The 24,225-nt window shown below is 39.5% G+C and overlaps 1 protein-coding gene across 2 annotated transcripts in view; it reads left to right on the forward strand.

Moving 5' to 3' along the window:
- Nucleotides 1–24,225, forward strand: part of IGF1R (insulin like growth factor 1 receptor) — a 189,078-nt gene that overhangs the window by 155,948 nt on the left and 8,905 nt on the right. Inside the window, exons 6-19 of one of the 2 annotated variants that reach the window (XM_082005340.1) lie at nt 137–351; nt 2,375–2,501; nt 3,823–4,061; nt 4,550–4,717; nt 4,930–5,134; nt 9,441–9,727; nt 11,241–11,377; nt 11,700–11,859; nt 12,927–13,032; nt 14,404–14,474; nt 16,657–16,886; nt 17,188–17,298; nt 19,357–19,516; nt 21,776–21,905. In XM_082005340.1, the coding sequence (XP_081861466.1) occupies nt 137–351; nt 2,375–2,501; nt 3,823–4,061; nt 4,550–4,717; nt 4,930–5,134; nt 9,441–9,727; nt 11,241–11,377; nt 11,700–11,859; nt 12,927–13,032; nt 14,404–14,474; nt 16,657–16,886; nt 17,188–17,298; nt 19,357–19,516; nt 21,776–21,905 (2,346 nt within the window). The remainder of the gene's footprint in view (nt 1–136; nt 352–2,374; nt 2,502–3,822; nt 4,062–4,549; nt 4,718–4,929; nt 5,135–9,440; nt 9,728–11,240; nt 11,378–11,699; nt 11,860–12,926; nt 13,033–14,403; nt 14,475–16,656; nt 16,887–17,187; nt 17,299–19,356; nt 19,517–21,775; nt 21,906–24,225) is intronic. The other variant, XM_082005341.1, reaches the window with a different exon arrangement.

The raw sequence follows: 24,225 nt of genomic DNA on the forward strand, positions 1-24,225 counted from the left end.
TACTCTGTGGAACACTAATTTAAAGTAATAAGAGGAAACCTAGTGTTTTAAAGTTTTCTTATATTAAGGTATTCTTGGTTGGAATTGGCTATGAATTAATTGCACTAATACTTTTCCTTTAAAAATTTCCTTGTAGGAATTATTCCTTCTACGTTCTTGACAACCACAATCTTCAGCAGCTATGGGACTGGAACCATCACAACTTGACAATCAAGGAGGGCAAAATGTACTTTGCATTTAATCCTAAACTGTGTGTTTCCGAGATTTACCGTATGGAGGAAGTTTCAGGAACCAAGGGACGACAGAGCAAAGGAGACATAAATCCAAGGAACAACGGGGAGAGAGCCTCTTGTAAGTAAACAAACAAAGAAAATAATTCTTGAAGCAAACTGCATAGGACAATGTCACAAAAAAATAATGCCAACACACTGCCACGTTGCTGACCATTACAATATTTAGAGTTTAGAAATTACAGTAGGCTTTCAGTTGTTCTAGCTGTTCAGTTTTTAAAGTATAGTTGTGAAAGTATGTTCGCATGCCTGGAAAATTATGTGGTTACATAGTCACTATCTCATCTGTAAAAACCATTTGATGAAGATGACTGCTTTCCAAATACCCTTTTTTGTGACAGTAGTGTCACATAACAATAGGAACATACCTGGGAAATGAGAAATAAAATCTATTGGTTTGGTATATCCAACGAGGAGCAGTTTCTCTGTTTCCTTTGCAAATGTACATCATTGTAGGTATTTTCCTCTCTTGGATATCTACTCTTTCTTGATATTAAGGAGTCAGCTGAATAACAATTCCATAGGCACCAGAACAAACTGTTTCTGTTGTGTTCAAGCTTCTTTTCTGTTCCTGCCGAATATTGTACCTTGTTGCTACAAATGCATGTTGTAAACTCAGTTTTCTGTGCTTTATTTTCAAATTACTTGCTTTTGAATTGAGAACACTTTTTAGTGTTCTACAGTATTCCTAAACTGCAGTGCCTCTGCATGTAATTTTGGATTCTGCAATGGTCAAAGTTATTGGAAAGTCCTCTTTTTGGCTTCAGACTTCAGTCCTCTTCAGTTTGGCTTCAAGCATATCGGGTCCCCAGGTGTAACCAACGCATTTAAAAGCAATCTCTCATCTAGGAATCGAGATGACAGAATGCTTACAAATTTTACCTCATACTCAAACTCTTAGAATTGACAATGCATTTTTCTTTGGTCTATTTGTGGTGTTCTTGGAGCTGAGTAGATTAAAATGGATCTTGTGTATAAGTCAAGTCCCCTTGTTCTGGATGGTGTTTACAAAACTAGGACACGTACGCTGCTGAATGTCTCTTTAGGCATGATGCATAAATGCAGATGGCATAGATCCTTGTTGTAAGCACACTCCATTCTTTGCACATTCAATAGAGCAAAGGCTTGCAGTCCTGGAGGAGTTACAGACACACAGCCAGACCTTACTACCACTGAGGCTAGTGCCAGCCGCTGCCTGTTTTTTTTAAAAACCATTACAGAAAGCTTTCTGACTCTGAGAAGGGGAAAAGAATCAACAAAAGCTAAACTGCCTTTGAAAAGATAGCACCAATAGTGCCAGTGTACATGAGGGTGAAAACCCCTTTATTTTCAGAGGCTTCTATGGAACTTTAGAAACTTAACTCACAGTTGACAGAACACAATTTCTTCACTCAAGAATTAAGTTTTTAAAATGGTATTTTGTTTTGGATTGGAAAGCTCAGTGAGTTGGTAGTGGGAAGCCATTCATTTCAAAGCTGCCGGCTTCCATCCAGCTCTGTTCAGAAGAGTAGCTGGAAGCTGCTGCCATCAAATGGTTGTGCGGTATATGAACTGAGTTTTGGAGTTCTTGGTCTAGCCTCTCATGAATAGGAATGTAAAATACTCTGTCCTTTCCATGTTGTCCATTCCTCAGAAAAACAAATTGTCAAAAGTTGTCCTGGAAGGCGAGAACGCAGAGGCCGGTTACTACTTTACCACGTGCATTGGAGTTGGATGATGAATTTAGTGCTTCTAAACCAGTCTGGTGAATAAACAGGACTTCCATTCCTCGCTCAGGGAGAGTCTGAAGTAGTTTTAAAGAGCTTTCTGATGATGCATTAAAAGAAAATCTGCTTCAGAAAAAATCATAGCAAGTAGCTCCAACATACTCTAAAATGATTGCCAAGATCACTGCTTATTCTCGAGCACTCAAATGTAGTAGGATGAAATAGGAAGCTCTACACAGACAAAGGCTGTTGGTATACTGTGGTATCATAGGCACTACTGGAAAGGCCGATGAGATAAAACGGATACCTAAGAAACAGCAAAAAGTAATAGACAATGTGGTGCTAACTCTTGTCATGTCTTGTCTTTTTGTATTGCAGGTGAAAGCCACATTTTGCATTTTGTTTCCAACACTACGCTCAAGAATCGGATTAAATTAACATGGGAACGGTATCGCCCTCCAGATTATAGAGATCTCATTAGCTTCACTGTTTACTACAAAGAAGCGTAAGTAGATGTCGTCAGAGACTAACTGGGACAGTCCAAGAGATCATAGACAATTCTATTCTGATTTTTGGTTTACTAGCGAGACAAGTTAGTCAGCAAAGTCCTTTGGGTAGTTCCTATTTCATGCAGTTTACGTATCTCATCCAGTTTATGTATTTCATCCTCAAGTCCTGCTTTTGTTCAGATTCTTTTCATGGTGGAGCACAAGCCCTATGTAAAAAGAGGATTGTTTTGATTGAAGCCTCCAAATGGATTCCAAATCCATCGGGAAGTTTCAAATTAAAAAAAAAAAAAAAAAAAGATGGATGGCTTGGATGTTCTCAGAGGTCTAATTTGGAGTTTTTCCTAAGTCATGTCATGTTTGCCGAGATCTTTTCCTTCTCTAGTCATAGTATTGACTAGAGAACATCACAGGTCAGGAGTTTGCCCTGTCACCTTGCTGACTTGTCTACTCAGGGTTTGGGGTTATTTAGATTATCTAGCTTTGGTAGTTTTCTGCATTAGTATCTCTTGGTAATCAAGGAGTGGGGCAGTTGCTGGAGAGAACCAGATTTCTTGGGAGGTGTCTCTGCCATTGCACATCCTTGTTGTGTCTCAGATTTAAAATAGTCAAAAATGCAAATGAGCACACCAATAACTCTCCAAGTAGCTTGGAAGTATGACAGGGAGATTCAGAATGCTGGTGATGACGTACGGAGCAAGGCTGTGAGACGCAGAAGCACAAACTGTTAATACCCAGCATCACTGTCACAGTGTACTATGATGCAATAAATTTAGTCCTGAAGAGTCTATAGTAATGAATAAGAGAATAGTACTCTATATGCTCTTGTGTCAGTGTTGCAACCTATGAAAAGTAGAACTATATGACTATATAAGTGTGTTTGTATTGTATGGAAATAAAAGGGGTGAAAAAAGCCTGTTGGACTGGTCAAGGCCAGTCACAGAAGTTTAGATTCTTCCTGGTAAAAAGCTCAGCCACTATCAACAACTGTTTTGAGTTGCATTACATATATGCTTAGCTAAAGTCTAAATATATCTGAAGCATTTCACTGTCAGGTCTGGATTTTAAAAAAAAAAAATTAGTGTTTTCTTGGAGAACTTTGCCTTATTGCTAGTGACTGAAGGTAAGACCTGCAGCCGAAGCTGAACTCTGAATTTTGTAGTGCTTGGAAATAAATACAAATTCTATTCTGTTTTATTCTGCTATGGAAAAACAGTAAGCTTTATTTGTTTCATTGAGCAACATTGAAGTGAGGCACTCTTACATGATAATTTTTAGGATAAAATAAATATTTTGTACTATTTTTTTCTTTTATTTCAGACCATTTAAAAACGTGACAGAGTATGATGGGCAAGATGCATGTGGCTCCAATAGCTGGAACATGGTCGATGTTGACCTGCCACCCAACAAAGAGAACAATCCTGGAATTCTACTGCAGGGATTGAAACCTTGGACTCAATATGCCATTTATGTCAAGGCTGTTACCCTCACAATGATGGAAAATCATCATATTCATGGAGCAAAAAGTGAAATTGTATATATACGAACCAACGCTGCAGGTGAGATCTTGGGCTCTTGGGTAAGAGATTGATAATGCTGCAGGTATGCTTATTATATTATTATGCAAGTTCTGCTGTTGATACAGAAATTGAATTTATGTGCAGACAACGTGCATAATGCTGGAAAGCTTCAGTAATTATGGAAGCACCATTAAGATTTGAATTAAAACTCTGTAGTTCTTCAGACATTATTTTCATTGCAAACTATGGGAGTGTTTTGGAGCTAGGATTTCAGACTTTGTTCCATTCGTGAAGGTAAGTTTAAGTGCAGCTTCAGATGGGGACTGTAGGTGGTTGCGGTTGAACCCTTAATAACTGTTGTTAGTGGGGCTTAAGTAGGAAATCTCTTCTTTGAAATAGGATGGTGTTTCTTCTTGCAGTATAGAAGTGGATTGGGATTCACTTTGAAAGCTTGCATTGAAATACATTGTAGAATGCTCTAGATTTAAATGCTTTCCTATTCTTTTTTCTTCTTTTTTCCCCTCCAGTGCCATCCATTCCCTTGGATGTTATTTCGGCATCCAACTCCTCATCCCAACTGATTGTGAAATGGAATCCTCCCTCTCTTCCCAATGGCAACCTCTCATACTATATCGTACGATGGCAGCAGCAACCTCAGGACAGTTACCTTTACAGACACAATTACTGCTCCAAAGGTAGGAAAATAAACGTGGTTGTGTTGAAGTGCCTGCGACTCTTACCTCAGTGCACTTTATTTACAAGAGCTGAAGCCTATTCCCTGCTTCACATCTCTTTTGTGAAAAACAGCAAGGAGAAGGGAATGGGTAAACATGGACTGTTGCTGTATTCATAATCTGGAGAGAAAAGAAACAAGCCGCTTCTTTCTTTTTTTTTTTTTTTAATTAAGATAAAGTCCCAATTCGAAGATATGCTGATGGGACCATTGATACAGAAGAAGCTACTGAACCCACCAAGCCAGAGGGCTGTGGGGGAGAAAAAGGACCTTGTTGTGCTTGTCCCAAGACAGAGGCAGAAAAGCAAGCTGAGAAGGAGGAAGCAGAGTACCGGAAAGTCTTTGAGAACTTCCTTCACAACTCCATCTTTGTCCCCAGGTAATGGATTTTGGACACTTTCTCTTTGCAAGTGAGGCTAATAATTTAGTTTTTTAACATTTCCTAGAGCTCAGGCTTCCTGGACATGAAAGCATATGTGGATAGCTCCTGAAACTCATAAACATTGCCTTTCCTTTTTGTGAGACAAGCTGCAGCCTTACTTTGCAGTTTCTCTTATTCACTAATTTTCGTCTCTTTCTCTCAATTTTTGCTAATAGTAAGGGTTTTTACCAAGGACTTTAGTGATGGTTTCTTTTCAGAGTCAAGAGTCACTTGAGGAGCACTTTATCTATAAGGGTTTGAGAGATGAGCAACATGTGACAGTCAAAGGGTTTCAGATGTGATCTTTCTCTAAATAGCCATTTAAGTGCTTGTGTTCCTAATTTGAAGATTTATTTGTCTTTGAAATTGAGGGCATAGTCACCTCACAGAATTGAAACTGGTCTTCCTTTCTCACTGCACTAATTGCAAAGGGCATATTGGTTTCCTGGGTCTGTGCTGCAGAGAAGTATTAAATATGCCCACTACTCCATGATAAACACTACTGCTTACACATAAAGTGGAATAGTAATGATTTTATGCTGCGACATAGAGTAGATACTACTGAATTAATGGGTGATTTTGATCCTTGAGTTTCCAATTTATCCTTCATGTAAGCTGTTTTTACTTTAGATAATTGGATCCTGAGGCTTAGCACACAGTGTATAGCTGTTATATTACAGTCTATAAGCAATCAGATTTCAATTGTGCATGTTACTTCATTGTCTCTGTTGGCAGGTGAAATTTATGGTGAAATCTTGTGCTTGAGAACTCTGAAGTGTGGCTTTTGCTCATTAAAACGGGTTTATTTCACTCTCCATTGTGATTTTTGGGCCTTTATTCAGGGATGTGAGGGATTGACTTGTTTGGGATTGGGAGTGTGATGTGTGCAGGGCTTCTTAACTCTGTCTAAAAAATGATGAGCTAAATACTGCCTCTGTTTGGAAGTACTAAGGATTGTGTCCGTGCTGTGTTTGAGTCACATTCAGCATTTGTGGTTGCACTTGTGCAGTGAATTCCCTACTGATGATGAGAACCAGCAGCAAAGATGAGGTACAGAGAAGTTAACAGCCACCATGACTGGCCAGGATGTAATTCCTGAGGAATGTGATATTCTTGTAAATGTGATCTGATTTTGCACTTTATGAAATAGCATAGCAAGAGTTTTGAAAGGCATGTGTCAGGTCTAAACTACTTGAAAGTTTAATACAAAGGAATTTTTTTATTTCACCAAGCTTTGTAATTTAAAATGCATTGTTTATCTTCTCCCAAATTTTCTTGCATTCCACCCCTCCTAAAGGAAGCTCATAGAACCTTGAACTCAGACAGTAACAAATAAACTGACCAGTACACAAAGAATTTCCTAAAAGCTTGACTATTTCCCATTTTTCTTAACTTACTGTTTTAAAGGGTGTGTTTTATAACAGCAAGGACAGATAAGGTACAACGATCAGAAACAGCTGCATAGCTAAGCAACTTTAAAGAGACTGTATGTCAGGAAAATTAAAGATTCTGAGCTAGTGAGACATCTCTATACGACAAATCTAAGCAGCTTGTTACTTGCTGATGTCTTGTCTTTTTTTTTTTTCGCTTTTTCCCGAGGAAGAAATTAGTTAATGTGTTAAATAGTACTATTGAGGTTTGCATTGTTTCCAGTGTTCTACCTGTCTCCAGGATATTATGAAAGAGAAGCAGCGTATAATACAGCATAAAAATATTTGACTGGGTGGTTTTAAGGTTATTTAAAAAGCCTGTTGATCTAATTTTGTTTGCAACTTCTGCATGATCCCGTGAGTGTTACTGCAGTGGTGAGGCAGATTTCAACATTAGGACTATGGTTAGTCTTTTGAAGAGACACTCACAACCGCAGGAGGATGAGTTATTCTTCATGTTTATTGGTTCTGTAATGAGCGGGATGAAGTGGGCTCTGTGTGTAGTAGTAGGTATCTGAGAAGTAACATTAAAATTGCCATAAAGTATGAGAACGGTTAGCTTTTATGTTAAATGGTCCACTTCTTTTTAATTTCAATTTGATTTGATTTTTCTAGTGTTGTTTTAAATTTTTCTCTTGCATTTCTCTTCCTTCCTCTACTTTAACAGAATAGATGAATTTTCATGTTTGTATCCCTTGACTTTTCATTATTTCCTTGGATGCTTGTTTTTTGTCTTTATCTGTGCCTTTCACAGTAGCAGGAAGCTGCTTGACCGAAAAGCAACAGTGTCAAATCTCTTATGTTTTAATCATGTTTGCCCTGTGGTTATCCTGCAGGTGTTTTTCTCTTCCTGATACGACCGTAGTTTTCACAACAAGTTTTGTTTTGCTTTCTATTTATCTTTTTCCCCAAAGGCAAGGCAGGACTGTGCTCCCCCCCTCCCCCCCAGATGCCACCAAAGACTTGAAACTTCATGGATCTCTTAAAAGCAGCGATAAAGTAGTGCTTTGTAGGTTCTTGCATTGGCATGTGCTTCTGTTCATTGCAAATCAACTTGTTATTTTCACTGCTTTATCACAAAATCTGTGCAAATGTTCATCAGTTCAGTGCTCGGCATCCTGTGTGCTTTTAGCGGTTCAAAGTTTGTTCTTTCCACTGAGTTAAAGCAGTAAATGAATACTCATCCTAAGCAATATGGATAGGTTTAGTAACTTCCATAAATACCAGTGTAGAGGAGGAGGAGCAAATGATTACATCTCGTATGAAATTCCCCCATACTCCACTGACAAGTTAAGACATCCGTTTGTATGTTGCTTAATTTCTTCGTAACTTGGGAAGTTTTTTCCTTCTCTCATTTCTGTGCTGTGGTTTACCTGGCATCTGAGAGTGTCAAAATGGCTACTCAAGACATAGTAGAAGGATTTTGGAAAATTTTGTAGTGAATTCCTAAAAAAAAAAAAAAAAAAGTCATCAGACCTCTGCCAGAAGATTTCAAAACCAAGTTGGTCTGTTTTTGGCGCTCTCTGCAGCACGCTGTTTTGTGTCTGAATGTACCAAGGTGGTATATTTGACAGTGAATTAACTTCTCCTGTTGAGTCATCTCTCCTCCTGTTGTGTGGTCAAGGGAGGCCTTATCTGCCTGGTTTGTAACGCGCTCTCTGATAGAAATGGGTTAGACTTCACCTGTGTCCCTGATAACCATTGCACCGACCAGGTGCTAAATGGGCACTGGCTAAGGCATTTCAGGTGGCATAGGACTCAAGCCAAAACTGTTTTTGTAGTGTGACTTGTCTTGCATTCTTCTTTAACTCCCCTGGTGCATTGCTTTCCAGGTATGAGCAGCCCTACAGACTTCGGAGACTAGCAGAGCAGGAGCTGGAAAACCAAGCTTGCCCTATGTAGCTAGTGCTCCTGTGCAGAATGGCCTTGGATCTGACACAAGACCCAGTGACAAGCTGAACGTGTAGCACTTCTGTTTTGGTTAACTAATACCATCCAAATGTTTATTAAAATACTCTTTTCATATTGATGCTTGCATTGATACTCTGGTCTATACCCTACAGTCGTTTCTTAGACTTGAGAAAGTAGTAGTGTTGCTGTAAATCCTGAAGTTTTTAGCTCTGAATGAATTTCCTACAGATGCCTGTAAGGCAAAGCAGTTGCTTGGTGAACCCTTTGCAAACACAATATTAGTACTGTGTTTTCTCATAGAGGAAGATTGTTCCTTTGCAGAGCTTTTGTTTGAGTGAGAGAAGTAGAGATACACAAATCATAACACATTAGTGGTAGTTAACATTCATAGTCTTCAGCTACCTTCCAGTGTTTCTTTTCTCGGTGCAATACATTCAAAGTTCTGAAATTTCATTGCAACGGAAAAGCAAGTTAAGCCCACTGAGAGTTAGCTTTGCTAATAAAGCAAACTTCAAAACAGTTTTTTCCCCTAACGTTTTCAACCCTCAACATCTGATTTTTATCTTAAGCATCAATATTATTGTCATTAAATAGAAATTTAGGATGCTTATTGAATAACAGTGAAGCTATTTTTGCTGTTTGGTTCATTGTGTGAGGTCAGAAGTTTGCACGTTTATCTTGGGGCACAGTGTGAGCTTCAGAGTTTGGATTGGTTTCTGACCAAAAGAGTCATGGGATGGCTGGCATGCTGCAGGTTCAGATTAAGAGCAAGCTTTCATCTTGTTTTGCAGTTCCCTTTATTTAGCTTTCTCAATAGCAGAGTTATGTATTTTATGCGGGTTTTTTGCACTTTTCCTGGAGTTGGAGAAAAAGTGGATTTTCTCTAACGAGACCTTTTCTGTACCTGTCTGTTTGCTCCACAGACCTGATCGGAAGCGGAGGGATGTGTTCCGAATAGCAAATGCCACTTTGGCCACTCGAAACAGGAATGTGACTGGAACAGATCACTTCACCAATGTTTCTGATGCAGAAGAGAGTGAGGTGGAATACCCGTTCTTTGAGACCAAAGTGGATGGCAAGGAGAGAACTGTGATCTCCCATCTCCAGCCTTTTACTCTTTACCGCATTGATATTCACAGCTGCAATCATGAAGCTGACACCCTTGGTTGTAGTGCTTCCAACTTTGTCTTTGCAAGAACCATGCCTTCAGGTATGCTCTCACAAGTACAAAGCTTTGTTTTATTTTCTGGGGAGAGATCAATCTCAGGGAGGACAAACCCTCCACAAACAGTTAGAAAAACACTGATGTATAATAAAAAAATTCTATGCAAGAAAGTAACTCGGAACTTCATAAAACTTTGTTACAGTAGTTTAATGTCCTTGACTGATCTCCTGTGTGTACTGAGTGATGTGTTGAGTCTGTCCTGTGATCTGGAGAAAGGTGAAAGTGTGTGCATTGACTACTGAGATAATTATGAGACAATCCGTTTCCCAGCGATATAGGTGAGACCTACAAACATGGTGGGTTGAAAGGTTTTGTTCTTCAGTTCCCTGTATGCTGAATGGAGACAAGGGAACATTTCTGTGCTAATGTTTAGTTTTGCTGGGTTCACTCTGAACTGTTTGCAGATGTTAAGAGTTTTGCTGGTGGGAATGTTTGCCAAATGCTTCTTTTGTCACAGAATGACCATGCATTTGTCCAGCCTGGAAACAGGAGGAGTACTGTGTTGCTTTGTGCCCAATCGCCAGCATCTAGAGTATTTCAAATAAGAAGCGTTGAATGCTGTACTCATGTTTGGGACTTTTACAGATTGTGCTTCTTCTGAGAAGAATAGAGATGATTTTAGTGTAAGCTCATATGCATCCAGCAAAGAGCTTCTGACTCCAGCAGATGCCTGGGAATATTTGAACGGTAGCAATTTTGTTTTGTTTCTGGAAGGAAAGACTATCATAATCCGGATCCAGCTGTGTCAGTAAAAAAGCAAAAAGTATTGCTTATTTCAAGGAAATACGGAAATCTGTGAGATCAGGGAAAAGGAAATGAAGTGTTCTCAGATTTTTAGCACATGACTCTGAAAATTAAAGGCTAAACAATTCTGTTTTCTTATAAACCTACAACTGTCTTTTTGGAAAAGTAGTCTTTTTTGTTTGACTGAAACAGTCTTCACATTCCTATTAAGTTTTGAGTAAAACACATACAATTATCAGGAATGAAATAGGGATAAAGCAGTTCCTGAATTGCTGCTGATTAGACTCGGTTTTAAACTGTGACAGATTTCCTAAGACTGGATGTTTTAGGAAAGGGATGTCAGTGGGGCAGCTCTTGTGTGTTTACAGCCATTTGCTGACAGGTTGCTCCTTACAGCCATTTGGTGGGAATAGCTGTCTGCACTGTTCTGGTGTAGTGGAAAGTTTGGAAGGAAGAACTAGATGCTGATAAACAGGTTTTTTGGCACACAGAGCACAGTGACTAACACAGAGCCCATACCTGGTGAAGCTGTATACACTGCACTGTTTTTCTGGCAACCAGCCGTTCAGACTCTGCTAATCTCTCCAACAGGCCCCTGGCCAATGTGTTTTGTTCTTTGGATCTTTGAATAGTGCTTGCTGCAGTGCTTTGATACCTAAAGAATAGTATGGACCTTTTATTTTCCTCAATTGTTGTGTAAGTTCCTGTTTCAGTAATAGATGTTCTTCTCACATCACTTATAAATATTTTACAGAGGGAGCAGATAACATTCCAGGAACGGTAGCATGGGAAGCAAAAGAAGAAAATACTGTCTACCTGAAGTGGTTGGAGCCTGCAAATCCAAATGGGCTGATACTAATGTATGAAATTAAATATGGGCAGCATGGAGAGGTGAGGATTTGACATTTCTCTGTTAACAGTTACTGCTTGTAGCTCTTGGACACAAAATGGGATCTATCGTAACACGCTTCTGTGCAGTGCTGCAGCCCAAGGATAGAAATTGTGATTTCAAAAACCCAGCATGCCATTCCTTTGTTTTGTTTATTTTGACAGTTTTTGAATTCCACACATTTCCTTAAGGTGTTTGAAGAAAAACTGCTCAGATGGGGCTTTTAGTTATAAAAATTAGCTTATCCTGCAGCTATATTGTTTTCTCAAGAATGAAGGAGTGTGAAGACATTAACAGGAAATGTAAATGGCTTTTTTCTTTTAGGAGAAGCGGGAATGTGTTTCCAGACAGGAATACAAGAAGCTTGGAGGAGCTAAACTAACTCATCTGAACCCCGGAAACTATTCTGCTAGAGTTCAGGCCACTTCGTTAGCTGGAAACGGGTCATGGACTGAGCCAGTCTCTTTCTATGTACAACCCAAATGTAAGATGAATGTGTGTTGGCAGGGCCAAACTGGGGGACTGTTGTCTTTTTAATAAAATCCCTGACGTTTATGTACGTAACTGGGCGTATGACCCCTTTGGCTATACTCTGAACACTCCTCTTAGTTGCTGATGCTTCTTTGGGAACTATTCTCTGTTCCTGCAAGTGTTGACAACCAGGAGGTGTATCTGAGGTGTGGTACTTTTCTTGTGTGCATTGTATATATATATGAGAGGTGCAACCAGGTGGTGGGTGTGTAGAACACACTACTGTGGCTTCCTGTGATGTACAGCTATGCTGGGAACGTATCATTAGCCATAACGACGTGGAGCTGAATTGTACAAAATGTGGGGCAATAAGGCAAGCCTGCTTTATATTGCAAAATAATACAAGAAACAAATAATTTGTTCAAATTTTTGGCTGTCAGGATATTTTAAATACCAAGATGCTTTTTCATATGACGTCTTCTGAGTGACATTTGATAAAGATAACATACTGATGAAAGGGTGATGCTGGTCCTGACAATGGGAGTAATTTGCATTTTGGAAGAACACACTGTAGTGTCCACAGAGACCCGCTCAAGAACTTCTGTATTTAGTTGTAGAGCAGATGTATCTACAAAAAATGGAACTCCATCTTTTATTCCTTTTTGGTTTTCTAATTGATGGACTTTGAAGAACTTGAAGAGCAGTGTGTGTATATTCTGAATATAAGTATAAGCAATTGCAAGGTGAACAAGGGGAACAGAAGGTAGAAAAAAGGAGAATATGCAAGTCAACAATTACATATTGTTCACTGAGGAATGTAAGTCCTTAAGCATAACTTGTGAAAACAAACCCCAGACAGACACTGTTGTGTACAAAATTAATGCTTTTCACTGTCTGTTTTCTTGTTCCACTCATCTGCAGTCAGGGAGTGTTTCTGAGCACATTTTTCCACATCAGACAAGAAAATGAATACTTTGATTTCTTCCCTGTATGGAAATATACAGAGTGGGTTTTGAATGTTTCTTTGTTAATGCAGATTTTGTAGAAACCCTGATACAGTTGTTTTCTTGTTGGTTGCAGCAGCAAACTACGGAAACTTCCTGCACTTGATAATTGTGCTCCCTATTGCTTTCCTGCTCATCGTTGGGGGATTACTGATAATGCTGTACGTCTTTAACAAAAAGAGGTGAGTTGTATATGCTTGTGGTTAAAACTGCAGGAGGGGAATGTTTATTTTCAAATCTGTGCCTGTGGAGCAAGTTAGAAATTAAAAAAGGAAATGGCATTCAGAGGACTCAAGAAGCTAAAGTAGATTCTGTCTTGTTGGTGTGTAAGAGGAGGTGGTTTAGAGTTACCAGCAAGCATCTGCTGCTTGAGATATGAAGAGGCTTTTTATTACAGTATCATGTTTGAGAGGGAAGAGGTACATATCCACTGGGACAATGATGGCAGACACTGAACCTATATAATCAGAAGATCTGACTGAAATATGGGTCAATATAAATCATGAAAAATTAGTTCTATTTAGGTTAATTTGATTTCTTGCAAATTTTAGAGGGTTTTTGAAGTCTTTATATCCACTTAATAAATTTCATCCTGGACACAGCAGTGTAGGGGACTGTTTTATTGATTTGTTTTCCTCAGTTTTGTTTTTTGTAACTAGTGATTTATTTCTGTTTTTTCAACTGAAACACGTAATGAGAATTTAATGGAAGTTAGTGCAAATGTTCAGCCTTGCAACTTTGTAGGTACGGAGGGTTTTTATTACACTCGTATAAATTACACTCATTGGGTATCCTATTATTTCCAGCTCTAATTCATCTGTGTGCAGACAGTAGTACCAGTTCTCCTCAAGCACTCCAGAAAGGGCTTTGTAGCTAGTGAAGTACAATACCTGCTTGGCCTTCCCTTGGGCTGTCCTAGGTGAAATGCCTGATAACTCATCTTTCTTTAAACTGTTGTTCTAGCCCACTAGAATGTTTTGTCTCTTGTTTTCTGAGGTCTGATTGATAATTTTATTTCTACAGCCTCCCCCCTGCAAGAGCTCTCGCAGCGCTGAATAAACATGTCTTATTCTGAAAATCACCCCAGTAAAACTGGGGTGCGGGGGCAGTGTGTGTGTGTTTTTAAAGTTACAGAAGCGTTTCTAAAATAGTTGGATGGAATTCCCCATTAAAATCAGTCTTGTCCTTTTCTAGATCACTTGTCTCCCACAGTAGAGCAGATGTTCAAGTATGTTCTCAGCCACAAGTCTCCTGAGTGTATCACCATACAGCTGCCTTTCTTAAAGGAAGTTTACCCAGCAGCTAAAAGTACCTTGTGTTTATGCTTTTTTGGTGCTGATTTGGTATAGAGAAGACTGCATGTTTCCTGGGAAAGCTGTTCTGGGCTGTTTTCCCATTGATTATGTGTGGTTTGTCCCCTTTGTCTGAAAAGCTCTTCGCATACAGTAAATAATATTCCGTGGTTGAGCAAATGGTGGAAAAGCTGTAGAAGAGGTGGTCTGAAATTTACTTAGGTTTAAACATTAAAAAAGAAAAAAAAAATATTTCAACAGGAACAGTGACAGACTGGGCAATGGAGTGCTTTATGCTTCTGTGAACCCCGAGTACTTCAGTGCTTCAGATGGTAAGTGTGGCCTTACACATCTTATGTTTTTACTTTCATACATTCTGTTTGTGTCTGAAAAGTATGAAACTCTAACAGGGATGTTGTAAAATCACTTTCTCTCTTCATTTTATTAGCACAGCTATGGAATCCATCATTGATAATACGTGAATGTCACCTATCTATTGAAACTGGGAAGTTTTTGACATTTTTCATGTAATTTATTCAGCTGAGGCAAATTTGGATGCGTTAGTTTCGCTAATGAAAGTGAAGGAAGAACTCGTTGGCTTTCATGTTTGTACTTTTAAGCCCTATTCTGACCTGCTGGAACAACCCCCCTGCTTGTTCTATGTACTTCTACGTGGAAAGTAGTAACACTTACAAAAAACAATACTGTCTCTTCACTTCCCATCCCAATAAAGCTCTCCAACAACTTTCACAGTTAGAGAAAAGGAATATTGCGGGCTTCCAGACATAGCACATGCAGAAATCTTGTGTTAAAATGGGCACGGATGTTTGATGTCTCTTAATATCTGGAGTGTAGATAAGCCCATTTTCCCCTAGCTGGCAAAACAGTTTTTTTAAAGCTAGTTTCAAACTGACCTAATGTATTTGTAGCTGATGTGTATATTTGGCGATTACAGTGTTTAGAAGTATTACACTGTGGCAGTGTTTAGATCCCAGCTGGTGTATTTACGTTGAGTACTCTGCTCACAGAGTGAAATAATTGTAGCTCTAAAGTCAGATGTGGGGTTTTGGGGGCCATATTTAATTTTTTACATTTTTCTGTAGGAGACATAATGTGGATAATGCTCAAGTGTTTAAAACATACAGGAACTAAAAACTCTTTAATGTGTTCCTGGAACAGCATGCTTTTTTTTTGGTTTTGCTTTCTGTATTATTTTCCTGTACTCACTATTGCAGGAGGTTGTGCCTGCTAACGATGTAGATGAACCTCTTACCATTTCTTGTATTGGCTGTCCCTGAGCGGCAGCAGGAGCTGGATGAGCCTGGCAGGCCAGGGATCCTCAGCTCTGCTTCTCCAGAAAGCCCGTGTGCTGGCGATTGCTGTGGAATAGAGAACCCTGGAAATTCAGCTTTCTGGCTAAACGAAGTGCTTTTAAAAATAATTAAATACAAAAAGCAACTATGTTCCTGCTGAAACCCTACTTGCTAGATAATTAATTTCCCCCTAGCTCCTCACTTAGAGGTGTGGTGGTCTGTAACGAGCATGTGGCCATGCTGTATGGATTATGTACTTGTGGAGCTCTTCAAGTGCAGGAGGAAATCAGAACATCAGATGAATTTCCTTGAGGCATCACTTTTTCTGTTTATGGTTTAGTTTGGTGCTACTGCTGTAGACTTCTTGCTGGAATAGTGTTTCCAAAAGCCCCCAGGAGGCAAATGGGTTTAACTGGAGTGGCAGCGGACTGTTTTACTGTTATTTTTTATAGGGCACTATTACAGTTAAAGGTCTGTCAATGTTGATGCTCTAATCCTCTATTTTTGCGTCCTGTCATTTCACCCATCCAGAGCATGTGACACAACTGTCCCCTCCTTTGATGACTGATAGGCAGCAGCATCAGTGACTACTCAGATGTATTCTTGCCTGAGGCAGTTGTCCTTCCTGGCAGCCACCTTCTGAGATCTGTCTTCTGCCTCAGATCAGAGACTTGCAGCAGCAAGTTCTACCTTTACTGGTGCAACAGTGTATGTGCAAGTAATCGGAATAGTTTCATGCAAAGAGCCTACTAGATCAGAGAGTATGTTTCCCTCTAGTCATAAAATCAATCTGTTAATATAAAATACAGCAGATGCTAAACTGATACAGATGAAGAAGTATGTTTGATGCTGTCTGGAAGAATTAGAAAACCAAGAATCTGAAGAAAAGCTCAAGCCTGAAGTATTGATTCAAGCCTCTTCCCACCTTGGTTTTGTGCTTTGAGGATCCTTATTTCTGTCCCATTATGTCAGTACCATAGTGAGGCCACTTCAATTTTGTTAAGATTTATTTGTATGCCAAGCATCTACTTATGTCTGTATGGGAAAGACCGTGGATTATTTGCATACGAAGTGCAAGGGCTCAGCATTGTGTCTGGTGTTTTTTCCAGTAAAACTGTTTGGACAGTCGGTATCGTAAAGCTGCGAGTGATCACACCACTTGCAGAAGTGGAACATCATGGCCTGTTCTTTCTCTCCTTAGTGTATGTTCCAGATGAATGGGAGGTGCCTCGTGAGAAGATCACCATGTGTCGAGAGCTTGGGCAAGGCTCTTTTGGAATGGTCTATGAGGGAATAGCCAAGGGAGTGGTGAAGGATGAGCCGGAGACCAGGGTGGCCATCAAGACTGTGAATGAGTCTGCAAGCATGCGTGAGAGGATAGAGTTCTTAAATGAGGCATCGGTGATGAAGGAGTTCAATTGTCACCATGTGGTAAGTCATGAAAATGTAACAAGGCTATGATTCATACAGCCATGGTGCTTATTGGCATGAGGGCGTTCAGTGCACGTCTTCATTGACTGAAGTGGGAACATGGGATTTTAGGTTTTAACTCTGCACAGCTTTATAATAGTATTGTGAAACACGAATCAGAGAGTGGAACCAAATCTACTTTCAGACCTTTCCCACAGGTTCACAGGTATTTGGGGCTACATATTGACATGAATAAATGATAACTACAGTTCAATTAGCTGTATTTGTAACTGAACATTGGTGTTTTTCTTCCCTCCACCAGGTTCGTCTGCTTGGTGTTGTTTCTCAGGGCCAGCCTACGCTGGTTATCATGGAGCTGATGACACGTGGAGACCTCAAAAGTTACCTGAGATCATTGAGGCCAGACACAGAGGTGAGCCATGAGTTGCTGGTTGTTCTTTTATTTCTTCAGAATAATCTTGAACAAAGCAGTGTCACATTGGAAGCAGCAGGCAATTAGCCTTTCTTGCCCTTCTCCGTAAGCTCTGAGAACAAAACATGAGCTGCTCTGTTGTATGCAACACCTTTTTTCATGAGGTAGCTGTTGCAAATAGCCCAGTGTACTGCATGGAATAGGTCCCTTCTTGTGTTACTGAGTCCTGTTTTCCAGATTTGAATTAAATCTCTCGTCTAATCTAATTTCTCATTGAAATGTTAAAAAATTAGCTAGTTGAAGCATGCGCATTAGGATAATTGTTTCATGTTGTATATTCTGCCTGTTGCCTCTGCTGTAAAGTAAAAGTCTAGTATCTTAGCTAATATGCACACTCTGATATGTAGGGCATCAGTCTAGCAGCAAAAATTGCCACATATGATACAGGGTCTGAAGGATAAAGAATGACACATAGGTCACTTGCCACTCAAATCATAGTAGACTATGAAAATGAGCTCAGCAGCTTTTGCCTTTGATCTTGAAATTCTGATGTGAATAACTTAAAGAAACAGAACATGAGCACAATATGCGCACAAGAGGATGAATATGGTATAAATGGAGGACACTGCATGTAGCAAGAGCAGGTTGTTTAAGTGGTTTGATACAGTAAATAACCATACTGAATCCAAGATTCAGAAAGTAACCAGTAGGACTATGGACTAAGGGCTTGGTTAGCATTTATGATAAATAATGTTTCAGGTTATATTAGTTTGTGTTGAATTCAACAAACTTCCTAAAAAGGGTCAGTGACATTATATAGAAATTAACAAAATGAGGAGCTCTGTACTTGGCTTTTCTGTCTTGTATGCTGGTGTCTCCAAAGCAATCTGTGATAGGCCTATGCTTAATTTCCCTGTCTTCCTTGATGTGCAATGTAAAGAGTCGAGCAAAGTCTTCTGAGGACCTCTGTGAGGAGGAAGGCAGGGTGCTTCAGTAAGGTGTGGATGGAGGGCTTGCCTGATCACTGGCTTTACTGATAATTTAACATGCAGCTCCCATACCTATCTCTTCCTCCTGGGGATTCAACTCACGTAGGTCCTTCTGGGCTTTCTTGGTTATATCTTCTTGGCTCCCATACGGTATGTTGCATTCAGCTCTTGGGAGCCTGGAAGTAGTGGGTATGGCTCATTATCTCAGCACAAAGTAGCACAGTTTGATGACAGGGTTGGGTGTGAACAGTTTCCATGGAAGGTGGGTAAGGAACCGTTTAGTCTATGAATGGGAGTGTGATAAAGTTCAGTGACTTGATGTGTGTGTTTCAGGATCTTTGTCATTAGTAGAATTCAGTATATGAGGCCATGGTTTTGGTTACTGTCAGTGGTGATTATCCAAGGGGTGTAAGGCAAATTCATACTGGTAAGGGATGGTGGGACTTAATTGATTGTGTATAAATACTTGAACTCCTTCATCCATGAGATTGAGCATGGCAGAAGCCATATATCCATGGATGCGAAGGAGTGAATTTGCTTCAGAAGAAATTGTCCTATAAGCTTTTCTCCTGTTTACAAATAGAATTGATTCAAGAGACATCTGGTTATGGAGAACTGGGGAACAGGAAATGATTTAACATCTTCTGGTTGTTTGTTGAGGTAGTAAAACAGTAGAAATCTCTAAATAAGCCCTCTGCTTCATATCTCAGAATTGTGTAGCAGAACAATGGACATTTAAACTCCATAGGTGTAAGGTAACATCCTTATACCAAAAAAGTCTTTCTAGCTTCTATTCCCTAAAATAGAATGGCCTAAAAGAGCTATGTGGGAGTTCTGTTTGTAACCCAACTTGATATGGCCAGTTTTCCCGCTAAGCGGATGCCGTGGTGTACATAATTGTGCGTTTCTGTTTAGCCTGGATCATGTCTGGCTGAATTGTGACAATGTGCTTTTTATTAAAAAAAAAAAAAAAAAAAAAGTAAAAATACTATGTTACAGTTTGATGTAGAAATAGTTACCTTTTTTTCTTTCCCCACGTTACATGTGTTATCTTCTTAATCTTGCTTAGAATAATCCTGGCCAGGCACCTCCAACTCTGAAGAAGATGATTCAGATGGCGGGAGAGATTGCTGATGGGATGGCATACCTCAACGCCAACAAATTTGTTCACAGAGATCTTGCTGCAAGAAACTGCATGGTGGCAGAAGACTTCACAGTGAAAATTGGAGGTATGCTTTCTTGACTGTTACACAAATGAAAAATGTCATCTGAAAAAATCAGCATCTTAGAAGGCATTCTAATTTTTTGAAAGCAGTTTGAAAGACCTTTTAAAACTTAGCTGTAGTTTAAATTTCTGCAGAATGAAATATGTTCCTTATGAAGGCTTGTTGTGATTTAAGACCTGTGAGCAGTCGTCAGTGAGTTGAAACTCTTGGAATACCTCTACTTGCTGTTGTTCCAGTGAGGAAATTGTATAGCGTGTGGGTTTCAACAGAGCTAGTGAAGCAGTGATTTGAGGTGCAGATGCTGCAGACATCTGGGTGGATGGCGTAGTTACCACTCGTGTGTCATTCGTTTTTGTGTTAATGCATAAAAATAATTCCACCTCCTGTTTATTGATTCAAGAATAAGAATTTTAGGATTATTTTAAAGCATATCTGATTTGGAAGTGGAATGTAAGGCTTGACTACAGCTGGATGGTTTCCAGTCTGAACTGGAGTTCTGCTTTCCAGACAACAAAATGACTTTTCCTCTGCTCTGCTGTTAAACACTGCTTTTTTTTTTTTTTCCCCTTCACCATCCCTCCAAAATAGTGTCAGATGAGTTTTTTCAGACTTGTCTCCAGAGAGGGTGATTTTAAGCTTTTGGCTGTTTTTGAGTTGCGCATATTAAAATAACATGTATAGCAACAGCATTCTGCTGTAGGAAACTAATTCTTTTTCTGTGAGCTTAACTCAGCTATTTTGATAATTTGTGTAAGTAATCCTGTCATTTGGGAGAAAGAAAAAATGATTTCATTTTGAGTCAGTTAATTAGGAAATAAGATCTTTGGGGGATTTTGTGCATTTTCTGTAGGTTTGGGGGAAGTCAGTCTGAATCCTTCTCATTCCGATTTTCTCACTCCTCCACCCCAACCAGCATGTTTTACAATTCTTTGAACTGAAGATGGTACATGGTTACCCCAAAAGCATTTTGTGAAATATGCTGCACTGCTCTCATTTACATACCAGTACTGAAAATCCCTTCATGTAAAAACAGTTTAGGCGCATCTTGACTGGAACATGCCAACTCACACTGTTTAGATCTCAGAGGAAGAGCTTTATGGTACACTGTCCTATCCTCACTGCGGATCTGTTTCTTATTTGCATTACATTTTTAAAGAATTTTCCATTCAGCCAGGATAAAATCACGCTGGTGTGTGGGAGTGATGGAATAGCTGCACAGATGGGCTTTCTAGTCATAATCACTGAGGGTACCAGTGTCCCTAGCAGAATGAGAAAGATCGGTGGTCGGTCACTCATCCAAGTCATAGACTGGTAATAATGACTGTGAGAACTGGAAGAATTCTGTCCTCTTTTCACTCTGCTTTTCCCTATCAAAAAAGGGCAACTACAGGTCTGTATTGGTAAAATGGATTTTGCCCTAGGTCTGCTGTGTTAGCAGACAGCCTTTAATATTAGTCAGAGATTTGATGCCACCTGGTTTATTAACTTTTTGGTTAGTGTCTGAAAGCATAGTAACTGGTTTAAATAGGCTAGTCCAAGGCCCAGCAGTTTTGTGTGTGTCAAGCTGATTGTACCAAAAAAAGCCTAGGGAAAACCTAGGGAATAAGTCTGAGTTACAGTCAGGAGATGAACATTGTTAGATCCAAGTCTTGCGAATGTTTACGTATTTACAGCTAAGGTCATACGTATAACCCAAAGTTTTGTCTTTAATATTGATCTGTATTAGTCATAAATGAATAGCCTAATCCTCTGTAGCATTTGAGATGGAGTATTATACAGGAACTGGAAATTACCTTTGGAAAGAGGAAAAACAAACCCCAAGAGAGAAGCATTTCACTCAACATGTGAGATTCTTTAATTAAAGACAGTAGCATTAAGTACTAAAGGAGCTCTTCACACCCTTTGAAAAGGAAAGAAAATCATTGAATTTAGAGAACAAATTAGTGATTTGTATGACCTTCAGAAGACTTAGCTTACTGCAAGGCTTGAGCATAAATCCTGGAACTTTTCATCTTAATATATTTAAATCATTCAGACTTCTCACCCACTGAAGTCAATGGTAAAAATGTCTTTTGGTTTTGTGGGGAGGGAAGCTAACCAGCCCTAAGGCAGCAGGTAAAGTGCCTGCAAAGGTAAGTGTCATTGTAACTGATTGCATATTCTTTGAACCAAACTGAGTTTCTCTGCTGGCTACAGTGGCTTGTAGTAAGGGGAAATGTTCATCATTTTATCATGCAAACTCAAAACATTTACACCTTCTAGATTTTGGCATGACAAGAGATATCTACGAGACAGATTATTATCGTAAAGGAGGGAAAGGTTTGCTGCCTGTCCGCTGGATGTCCCCAGAATCACTGAAAGATGGAGTCTTCACAACACACTCCGATGTCTGGTAACAAAAAAGGGGCTCTGAAAAACTGTTTTAGCCCCTCTTCTTTCTAGCCTCTTTTCTGATTTTAGTAGATTTAACTAATTATACTGCTTCTCCTTTCTCCTCAAATGTAACTCTTTTTCCACTGTGAAGCATTCCGCTTTATATTTCATATTTGCATTGCAAAATCAAGAACTTGTGAGGTTAAAATCTGCTCTCAGAGAGAGCAGAGTTAAATGGATTTCCAAAACTGGAGGTGGTGGTGTGTTTCCTGCTGTGAGTTGTAAAATCAGTTGTGCAGTGAAAAACATTACCTTCACCTGGAAGAGCAAGTTGTCATTTTTCAAATTGCCGTCCTTCAAGAAAAGCATTAAAAGTTGCCAAGAATATAGAAAGGTTCATAGTGCTAGCCTGCTTTTCTATCAAAACCTTCTGTTTAAATAACTCTACTTACCCACAGACGGTTTGTGTACATGGGCAGGTTTTTTCTTGGGAGTTCTCCCTTGTGTATATCCTTCTCCATTTGGAGCTTTGTTTGCTTGTTTTATATACCGCAAGATGCAGAAATAGGTTTTTCTTTAAAAGCGCATTGCCTAGTTGCTGTATCTGTGAAGTTATTAACAGAGACATTCAGGAAATTTCAAAATACACTTCTTTGAAGAAATAATACCCCGGAACAATTCCCCACACACCACACCCCCCCAAACTTTTGCAGATAGGTAGGGAGGACTTGGCAGAAGATGAACGCGTACTGGCAAAACCTCTACTCTGTCTTTTATGGTTTCTTTGCCTTCCTAACAAGATGTTTTTACTGCTGATCTGTTACAGAATTGGCAGCTGATTGCCTCCAAATGTCTAGAAGTCACTACGAATGGTATTTTAGTAGTAAACTCCATTTTCTTTAAACAGCTTGAGGATTTTGGAGTCAGTGTACTGTAGTCCACAGCACCAGCTTTGAGTGAAAGGTTCATAAGGGGAATTATATAGCAAGTGAAAAAGCAAGGCACCAGAATGTTGCTTAAAACTTTTTTCTTATGGCTAGTAACTTATTTATGAGTCCAGTAACCCTCAAACTTGGAAACAGATCAAACTAACCAGTTTGAGTTGAAGGGGAAGCCCTGTATCAGCCATTTATCTAATGGAGCAGCACAGGCATTGTTTTGGCAGTCCCCCTACAGTAAAAGAATTTTGGGACTTGTAATGGCTTCACAAAGCAGACAGAAATTTGGAATATATCACTAGAAAATCCCTAGATGTAGAACTGAACGAGCCTGGAGTAAAGAGCTGGCGGACCTGCCCGTTCCTACCGCACAACAGTAACTTAAGTCCAGCCGCCAACTCCAGCCATTGTACCAAAAGCGGGCTGCAGCAGATCCGATGTTCGGCTTCGGTGACGTACGGTACTTGTTCCACACGCGCTTTCCTTGTAACCTGTAACTGTTAGGTGACGTTACTGTTTAAACATAACTCAAATTCCAAACAAAAAAAACCCCACAGATGTGACACCAAATCAAGCATCAGAAGAAAATTAGTATTTTAGTTGTTACAGGAAGAACGTGAGTTCTCCCTTCAACATTAACAAGATTTGGCATTCATCGGTCATTCACTCCAAAGCAGGGTTGAGCAAACAGTCTTGCGGTTTATCAGCGGGACAGTCTGAGCGAAGTAACCTAGCCAGAAGTCACATCAAGGAAGTAGTTTACTGATTATAAGGTTGGAAAACTTAAGAGGAGCGGTAGTAAAATCTGACAGATTTTTACTTGAAAGCATAGAGAAGGAAAAATTGCTTTTTAGAGAGGAGGTCCACAGCTCTCAGCAATATTTAAGACAGTTCCTCCTTGGGATGGTTTGCAGTCTTAATTGTTAGAAGTGACTTATTCTGAAATTTGCTTCACATAGGTATACTATCTTGAGGTACAAAAAACCTGGTTCACCATGAGGAATATGCCATTTGTTTAGAACACGTATACATTTGCATTTGCCACATGTATCCACAGCTATAGATTCAGAAATTTCAACCTGAATTCCAATATAGTGGAGCTTGTCTTATCACTGTCACGAAATAGTGTATATTTACCTGATCTGTTCATAGCTAAAAGGATCATTCCAGTTTACTTCTCAATAACTTTTAGACCAAACACTATACATCGAAGGTCTCTTCATGCCAGGAAAAATTACCTGGCTCCTTGTATCGGCTCAGTTTTTGAAGTTGCTTCATGTAAACTGTGTAGCTTGGCTGTTTGGGGGCCATTTATTTTCATCAAACAGGAAAAAATGTTGAGATTGTTTTTCCTGCCTTTTTGGTATGATATTGTGACATCTGGTTCCATGTTCTTTGAGA

The sequence above is a fragment of the Phaethon aethereus genome (genome assembly GCF_964289735.1).
Source record: "Phaethon aethereus genome assembly, chromosome: 12".
Classification (NCBI taxonomy): Eukaryota; Metazoa; Chordata; class Aves; order Phaethontiformes; family Phaethontidae; genus Phaethon; species Phaethon aethereus.